Here is a 9,199-nt window from a genome sequence, read left to right on the forward strand (position 1 = left end):
GGCCTGTTTCAACCCTTTTTCATGCTTCAGCTTGTCTCAGTACATGTGGCTAGATGGTCTTGATGAAGACCTATCTCTTAAATGCCTTTCAGTGCAACAATCAGACGTCGCATTGGGGCCGGGAGGCAAGCCAAGGTGGGAGAAAAGGAACATTGAGAGACGGCCGCCATTGGCCCAGGTCAATGACAAAACGAAGGCACTGCTGCTTCTATTTTGTTAGAGTAAGAACTGCACGTCAACATTAAAAAATCCCCCCGCCCCCCCCCCCAAAAAAAACCATAAAATTCTTGTGCGTTGGCGTGGGCTTGGAGCGACGCTACTCGAGTGAAGCGCGACTCAGCAGTGACAGTCGATAGTCCGCCACTCTTTGCTGTACGTGCATCAGCTCGGAAGTGTACGCACGCACGTCTTTTGACTTCAACCAATCAGTGCTGAAGCAACGGACGTTAGACATCAAAGAGCTTTGATTGATCTACGACAACAGCTAAGATGGGAGTTGAGACGACACGACGCTCGTGGTCGGACATACACGCTCTCCATCCATCTGTATGTTTATCTTCTTTTCCTTTTTCTGTCCAAATACATATATTTTTCTACACAATGGCAGTCTCGTCCACGACGTCTTTTTACGTCCCACCAGGGGTTAGCCAATGTGTTTATAAGGAGACCAACCTCTCTTTAGGCGTGTGTGTTTGCGCGCGCGCGTCTGTGCGCGTGTGTGTTGCATCGTGAAAAAAAAACGGACGAGTATAAGCTGCTTAATGGTTTAGTCATGATTTGTAGGGGGTGGAGGGGAATACAATTTGTTTCTTAAGTCAAACAACGCCACTCCCCAAACTAAAATGTGTATTCGATCATCTTTTTAAAACTTTCTTAAGTTACAAAGGAAAAGTATCACTGTCAAAGTTTCATCGAATTGTTAGTGTACCAAAAGTTGGTCATGCCCAAATCAACCCGCCCCCACATTTTTTAAACCTCATGAAGTACATACTGTATTTGTTTCACTTTTACTTTCTTTTTTAAAAGTTTAACACCTCCCGAGCGCTAGATGTCGCTGTAAGCATACTATTCCTCTCTGTTGCTGTTCTGTCATGAGTCAACGAGCCCCTGCTTCCTGCGTTGCAGCTTGTCACTCATTGACCGGTTCTCATACTGGTCTCAAAGTCCAAAAATGCAGGTGAGATCATTTTAAATGACTCTTTTTAGTGTGGGATGCGCCAGTGGTGCTTTGACAAAGACCACAACCTCGGCTTAAGTTGAAACAACAAGACAAGCGAACAAGACTTGGTCGTAGTGACGTGCAGGTTTGCTAATAAAGGTTAGAAAACTATTATTAATCCATTGTTGGACCTAGACTTGGACTATGTAATGTATCCCCTCATGTTCAACAGTTGTTTTTGCCCATTCTTCTTTCACAGTGCGTAATAATGAGGAGCTCCAAGGAAGCCGTGCAGTCAGCAGCTAAAGAGTTTTTACAGTTTGTCAACAAAGGCGTGTCTCCATATCACGGTAAAATCTGATGAGTTGTCATTCAAGTGCATTCAAAATAGTTCTTCTGAGATTATTTTCTGTCGTATATCAGTCCATCGTGACATTCATCCTCACTTATTGTGTGTCCTTTGTGACAGTTTTATTGGGCTTGGGCATTTATTTTACTTAAAAAAAGTCTTAATAGACATACCCAAGCAAAAATGTCACAAAAGTGGATACACGGGTTATGCATGTATGTGCCTTAGGTCGTATAGTAGCAGATGTATCATTGTTCTGCCTGTCACTGTACTTTATTGGCATAACTGCATGAACAAATATACATTATTTGTAGCAAATAATAATCACACTAATCACACTGATGATCTTTAATAAAAGTAATATGAGAAGATTTCCCCAAAAAGACTAAGTGCGGTTGAAATGGCCCCTTCAATTTCATTACATGCCAAGAATTTTGAAAATTGATTGATGGGTTCTGGAGAAATTACCGGTAAATTGTGTGTGTGTGTGTTTTTTGGGAAAAACTGGGAAAATGTTTTTGTGTGATCTCACCCATTAAAAAAAATTCAAAAAACACTATGACATTTGAGTAAAATAGTGTACTTGATAGTTTCTCAATATACATATCTCCTTAACAGTTTTGTTTCCTCTGCTACTCTGGGAACTTTTTCCAATTCCTTAAAAATATCCACAATCAGCTCATATGGACCAGGCTTCTGAAAGAATTTTCAAGTCACCACATTAAAATGGCCATGGTGTTTCAAATGGCGTAACTTGTCCTAAACTTTCAATTCATATAGCATAAGTGGAACATGTGGAATAGGTCATGTAATTATTGTTTTTTTATAAATATACAGAATTGATTTGTTCTGCATTCCATTTTTTTTTTAAATTCCACAAAGATGTCGGTCACTTGTAACATGGCTAATAACAGCACACTGCTTGAGAGTGGTAGTAGTCCTCTCTAATAACTTGAATCTTTTGTGGATGACTTCTACGTATTGACTTGTGAACAGGTCAAACTACATTTACGTCTTTGAGGTTGAGATAAGATAACAGGAACCTTTCATTGTCTCTCACCTTTGCACTTTGACTCCTAGCACCTATAAAATAATCACACTCAGAAGTGGCATCTTGGTGATTACGAAAGCTATGCAAACGCAAAGAAATAAGTGTGTCGTTTTCAGTGGTGGAAGAATGCCGTAAGCGTCTGCTGGAGGCGGGATTTGTCGAACTGAAGGAGAAGGACAAGTGGGACATCCAGCCATCCAACAAAGTAAGTTGGTCTGGGCATGTGCTGTTGTGGTAATAATAGTCTTTAAAAGTGAACTGTGTATTTTGTAGTACTTTGTGACCCGGAACTTCTCCAGTGTCATAGCCTTTGCAGTCGGGGGGTGTTACTCGCCTGGAAATGGCTTCTCCATGATTGGAGCCCACACAGACAGCCCCTGTCTCAGAGTGAGAAGTCAACACATTTATGATGTTTAAAGCCAACTCAACTAACACAACATGTTTTGTTTTGGTTTTAGGTGAAGCCAAGGTCCAAGAGGACAAAGCAAGGATGTCTTCAGGTGGGCGTGGAATGCTACGGCGGAGGCATCTGGAACACCTGGTTTGACCGTGACCTGACCATTGCGGGCCGTGTCATTGTTAAGGTAATGTTAATAGAATCTAGGCTTGCAAAGTGAAGGGAATTGTTCCAGAAAGTTTCTGGCAAATTTACGTAGGAAGTTAAGATGGAGTTTTGGAAATATTCCAAACTGGAAACTTTCTATGGGTTTGGGGATAAAATATATCACATTCAAGCATAAAATACAAAGAATTTGTCATACAAAAGTCATACGAAGCCAGCCATGCAAAAACCGATATTGCAGCTCTATATCCCCGAATGCAAGGACATTACAGTTCTGTACTTCACTGAAAAAAAAAACTCAGAAGGAAAGTGCTACACATAAATACAATTTGAACATAAAACAATAAACCAAAGATCAATAAAACACGAAACCAAGGGGGGAGTCTCATGCCGAGTATTAATTGTTACATTTTTTTTCTACTTCACACCAGCGATGGTTTATCGAAAGCTCTAAAGCTCACTGCCTGTAACCACATTTTGTCCTGCAACACAAAGCCCCAAAAAATTTAAAAATGCTGACAGACACACAGAGCTGGAAAAAACTCATATCCTGTGAATTCTCATGAATTCCTCTGTAAAGTTTCAGCCCGGAAAATTTCCAGAGTTTTGCAACCCAAGTAAAATCTCACAGTGTGCTTGGGCATTCGAGACGTTGCTCATACATGTGTATCGTCATGCAGGGAGATGGCAGACTGCTCCATCGGCTGGTGCACGTGTCACGACCTCTGCTCAGGATTCCTCACCTGGCCATCCACCTACAAAGGGACATCAACGACTCCTTTGGCCCCAACAAGGAGAACCACCTGTCAGTAACTTGGAGAGATGTCCATCATTGTACTTTACTGAGCTTAACGTCTCAGGTCGCCTCTCGTGTTATTTTCGCAACATCCATCCATCCATCCATGTTCTGCTGCTTGCCCTTAGTCACAGGTGAGCTAGAATCTGTCCCGACTCACTCTGATCCCGAGGCAGGATACACCTCGGGGTCACTCACTGAGAAAATAGACAGACAATCAAGTCTTCAATTAACTTAACATGAATGCTTTTGGAATAAGGGAGGAAGCTGGAGTACCAACACATGCATGAGAAAAATATGCAAAACAGGAACCTAAACTATTGAGTAACATTCTTGTTCACCATGGGCTTTATAACATAACAAATGTCATAGTTTTTTGGGGTATATTATTGTGTATTTCCATTAAGAAGTTTTGCTGACACAATGTTTTTTCTCTCAGTGTGCCCATTCTTGCCACCGCCGTCCAGGAAGAGCTGGAGACAGGCAGTGCACCATCAGGGGATGCCGTCGGCGCTGCCAGCACGGTGAAGATGGCACTGACACGTCATATTGAGCACACATGTTATGGTTTGACAACATCAGAAGCTAATTATAATGTTTGGTGTCCCCTTCAGGCAGAAAAGCATCACCCAGCACTTGTGAAGGTTTTGTGTTCTGAGCTGGAAATTGAGCCGGAAGCCCTGCTCGACTTTGAGCTCTGTCTGGCAGACACTCAGCTGGGGGTGAGCCTGTCCTTCCACCAGCTCCACATTAATTGCCTGTAAACGTGGGATGTATTTTGTCACATTCTCTCCATCTGTCATCTTGTTATATGTGTGCAGGCGTTGGGAGGTGTGTATGAAGAGTTTATTTACTCTCCTCGCCTGGACAACCTCCACAGCTGCTACTGTGCCCTGCAGGTCTGACTCGCTCACATCTAAAAACCTGCAGTCTGTGGACCAAGCATGGGAAAATGGTGGCCCGTGGGCTTGACCCCACTCTGAGTGGGCCCACTGATTTTTGCGAAAAAATATGCACTTTTTAAAAACAATTCTTCAAAAAAAGACTGATGAATATTCAATGCGTTTTGTATGAGACAAAAATGGGGGAAATTGAGTGGAGGAGGAGGAGGGGATTCAGAAAAAAAATGAGCCGAAAAGCCCCAGAAATGGAAAAAAAAGAAAAAATTGGGGGGGGGGGATTGGAAAATATGCGAATCCTTGGATTCTGAATCACAAGCATGTAGGGGTTGACTTTGCAATAATCGGAAGGGTTATAACAGTTGAGAACCACTGGTTCATATGTTGCAAAAGCAGTCATTTCCGCACATGCTGAGCCTCGGTGGCCATCATGCGTTGAAATGTTATCGTCGACCGGCTGTCATGTGCTGAAAAATAAAATGCCTAGGCCTGGCCCGTAACTACACCGTTGGAGAAAATTATGACATTTTCCTGAAATTCACGATGACCATCCCACCCCTGGGAGTGGCATTGTAACGAAGCAGACAGACCTGTTTTCTTTGCCAAAATTTTGTGCTGAAGATACGCCTATTATTCATGTTCTGTACAGTGTCATTTTTGTTACATAATATTGCCAAAAGGAATATTTTTGTAAATTTATTCATTTATTGACAAATATTTAAAATGTTTCCCCCCAAGAGCAGGGGTGCCAAACTCATTTTTGTCACATGCCACTTAGGAGTTACGTCTTTGCTAGGACGGCCGTTATGACAGTCTAACCAAAAACATTTTACATTGTCTCATCATATTATTACTTGTACCCACAAAATGGATGGATTACTAATTTTGAAATCACTCAAGTCAACTATAATAGTTTGTTCAATTATTTTTCAAGTGAGTGTAACAGGGGAACAAAATGGTTGCAAAATCTCAACATTATTTATTAGACAATTTGACATTTTAGTACTGATTTTAGCAAGGACCATGGAAGTTGACGTGCATGATTTGCTTTCACAGGCCACTTAAAGTGTTGTGACAGGCCGGATTTAACACACCCTCTAGGAAATTGTAAAGGGAAAAAAATATACATTTCTGTGTGATTTAATGCAGTTGATAGGGGTGGGGGGGCTTGACAGTTTGAAGCCTGTATTTGGTTTCCCGAAGAATTTTCCAAAAGGAGGAAAAATCCCAAACTCTGGTATAAAACCTTTGTTGTTTCCCCTTTTAAAATTTGTTACTGTTATTATTATTATTATTGAATGAAGAAAATAGGATTTCTATTTTAATAGCCATATTACCCAGACCTACGTTGTAGTGAGTCACCATTATTGATCATTTTCTGATGTGGTCCACTTGTTACTGACTTGTGTCAGGGCCTGATTGAGTCCTGCTTGGGAGACTCGCTGAGTCAAGATCCCAACATCCGCATGGTGACGCTCTTCGACAACGAAGAGGTTTGTGATGCTATGACTGATCTTCCTGCTATATTGACCTCTTCTTGTCATTATCATATGAAGATGTTCCCAGATTGACTTAGTTATCCGGTAACGGCCCTGAAATTAAACAGTACGTGCATGAAATCTGCTTGTTGAAATCAGCATTATGCTCAAATGCATTTCCTTCCACTATACTTAAGTTTCCTATTAAGAGTGAACCTTCAAATCAAAATCCCTCGTTTAGTCCCAATAATGTCCATGGAAGGTTTCTTGCTTGGAAAAAGTAACAAAATTGTGTAACCTTAGAGGGAAATAATGCAAAATAACCTCTGACTCTTGACTGTGTTTTATAGGTGGGCTCAAGGAGCACTCAGGGGGCGGAGTCCAACTTAACGGAGCTCATCCTCAGCCGCCTCGCCTATTCCTCCTCCAACCCCACCGCGTTCCAGCAGGCGGTGCCACTCTCCTTCATGATTAGCGCTGACATGGCTCATGCTGTGCACCCCAACTACCAGTCAGATCACAAAGACCATCAAACCAAAAAAAAAAAGTGTTTCAATGAATTAATGAAATGTCTTGTCTTCACAGGGAAAAGCATGAGGAGAACCATCGGCCAGCTTTTCACAAGGTAAGTCCCCTCATTAAAATGAAATTGAGTACCAGCATCCTGAAAAATACACCACTGTTTTTGGGGGGGGGGTGTATATATAATTAATAAAGGAAACTAGCACTGATTGTAAAGTTGAATATTAAATTATAACAGCGGAGAATGTCAAGAAACTGGCTATGAAAAGTGTAATTAAGCCAAAAGTCAGACACGCTCTCATATTTTGTATTAGTGGTGGTGAGTCTTTCAGGGGTGTGGCCTAGTGAATGACTCTCAAGCTCTGACTTCTTTACCTTGGTTGGTCATTTAGCTCCTAGTTAGTTTAGTCTCAGGGTGTGTTCCTTGTTCATCGTGAGTGTTTTCATTTAGATTTTTATGTGTTTGACTATCCTGTCAATAAATGGCTGAAGATGCATTGGTGACTGTCAGTTCAGATTTTGTCTCTCAACACAAAGCAAAACAACCAAGTGATGCCTTGTAAGTGGAAAAGCTTAAAATTTGGGGCACTTGTCCCACGATGGAGAAATGTGGAATGAGTGATTTTCAAAGGAAATTGTTTCTGTGTTAGACCTGTATTTGCGCTCTTGTTTTTTTCAGGGTCCAGTGATCAAGTTCAACAGCAACCAACGCTACGCCACCACCGCGGTGACTGCCGCCATCATCCGAGAGGTTGCCAGCAAGGCCGGCGTTTCTCTACAGGTAGCGTCGGTGTTGTTGTAAGAAAATTGCAACAGCTATACATTGAGTCCTTCTTCCTTCCGCCTGAGCTGTCAGCCCCTGAGGAGTTTGCTTCTTCAGCAGTTTCACAGAGCTCTCATTGCTTGATCAAATGTTAATAGAGGCCAAGTGTAGACTATTTCATAATGTTTGGAAACGATAAGTGGGGAATATACTTTCAGGCGGAAGAAATTTTATTGAGTACGACTGGACTGAACCAATGACAAAACGCTGTTGGGGTAATTCTGCCATCTTTTATCCCAAAATGGCTGGAGTGAATGTGTGATGTCCTAGTGAAATTTCCTATACTGTCTACTGCCCACCCAAATTTCAGTGACCAGTGTGACCTCTGGCTCCTCCTCATGCAGGATGTGATGGTCCGTAACGACAGTGCATGCGGATCCACCATCGGCCCCATTCTGGCCGCTGGGCTCGGTGTGCCTGTGGTGGACATTGGTGCTCCCCAGCTCGCCATGCACTCAATCCGGGAGATGTGCTGTACTTCCAGCATATTGCAAAGCACCATCCTTTTTAAGGTAAGCTCCCGTTTTGTGAAACACAGCAAACCACTGAGTTATAAGATAAGATATCCTTTATTCGTCCCACACTGGGGACATTTATCACAGTACTTGTTAATATGATGCCGGAAAAAAAATGCTAATTTTAACTTTTTAGAAAGTAGTGTTAAAAAAGTGACATTTTTTTGTTGATATTTACGTATTTTTCTGCGTTTTCGTTTTGTTTTTCACTGCTACACCCCAAGAAATGTCTGTGACAATGCCTGCTGATCTGTATTTGTCTTTCTACAGGCCTTCTTTGAGTTGTTTCCCCATGTGAGGAGTGTGTTGGTGGTCGATTAGAAACAGGAGGATGGAAACAACCAATATGAGGTGTAGTCAATTCAAAAGATGAAGGTATTTGTTGATAAAGAAGAGTCATCACTTGCTGCAACCACCTGGCATTATATTTGCAATAAAAGGCAGTGAAGGAGTGAAGTGCTTGCTTGGAAGCTGTTTCATTGGTTATCATGATTTTAAGTTACTTGCTGTCAGCCACCAGTGATGGGGGAACGTGGTAGGATTGTAGTGCCTCTCCTGAAATTACAATATCTGAAATACAACAACTGTTTCAACACTGCGGTGGCACATGTGGTTAGCACTGCTTCGTCTCAGCAACAATGTTTGGCTCGGGATGTGGATGGAATCCCGGGTAGGGTCTTTTTGTTTGGGTACACCATGGACTGGTCCCCAGTCACTCATGGGACACATATAGACAAACATGTAAACTCACATTCACACCGATATGGAGTGTTTGATTAAACTTATCTGTGCGAATGATGTGTGAACTACATGCACTAAAACATATTTGAAGTAATTTTGTCCTGAGGTGCAAAACTGAGACATGACACTGACATTATGAAAACACAGGAGGTGCAGAGACTACTTAACAGCTTTCCAATACACAGTGACAGACAAGTACAGTTTTCATTGTCAATCGTTTTACCATTTTACTGTTAGATGATGTTAGTTCCTTTTTTCACTGCTCATTTTTTTGCATAGTCAACAATTCGGAATTGCCTGAAGT

General features: G+C 41.8%; 1 protein-coding gene across 5 annotated transcripts; it reads left to right on the forward strand.

Moving 5' to 3' along the window:
- The first annotated feature begins 341 nt into the window (after window positions 1-341).
- Window positions 342-8,610, forward strand: dnpep (aspartyl aminopeptidase). 5 transcript variants are annotated; one of them, XM_052057469.1, is made up of 16 exons: window positions 349-546; window positions 1,126-1,318; window positions 1,419-1,509; window positions 2,676-2,764; window positions 2,833-2,946; window positions 3,018-3,143; window positions 3,802-3,926; window positions 4,357-4,441; window positions 4,532-4,639; window positions 4,739-4,816; window positions 6,229-6,309; window positions 6,645-6,805; window positions 6,880-6,919; window positions 7,496-7,597; window positions 7,984-8,151; window positions 8,425-8,610. In XM_052057469.1, the coding sequence occupies exons 3-16, from the start codon at window positions 1,428-1,430 to the stop codon at window positions 8,473-8,475; spliced, it is 1,410 nt and encodes a 469-aa protein (XP_051913429.1). In that variant the 5' UTR covers window positions 349-546; window positions 1,126-1,318; window positions 1,419-1,427; the 3' UTR covers window positions 8,476-8,610. The 5 variants fall into 5 exon arrangements, with proteins under 5 accessions (XP_051913428.1, XP_051913429.1, XP_051913431.1 ...); XM_052057471.1 differs by having other exon boundaries at window positions 1,207-1,318; XM_052057468.1 differs by lacking the exon at window positions 1,126-1,318 and having other exon boundaries at window positions 342-546.
- Window positions 8,611-9,199: the final 589 nt, after the last annotated feature.

Source organism: Hippocampus zosterae, chromosome 2, assembly GCF_025434085.1.
Source record: "Hippocampus zosterae strain Florida chromosome 2, ASM2543408v3, whole genome shotgun sequence".
NCBI classification, from domain to species: Eukaryota; Metazoa; Chordata; class Actinopteri; order Syngnathiformes; family Syngnathidae; genus Hippocampus; species Hippocampus zosterae.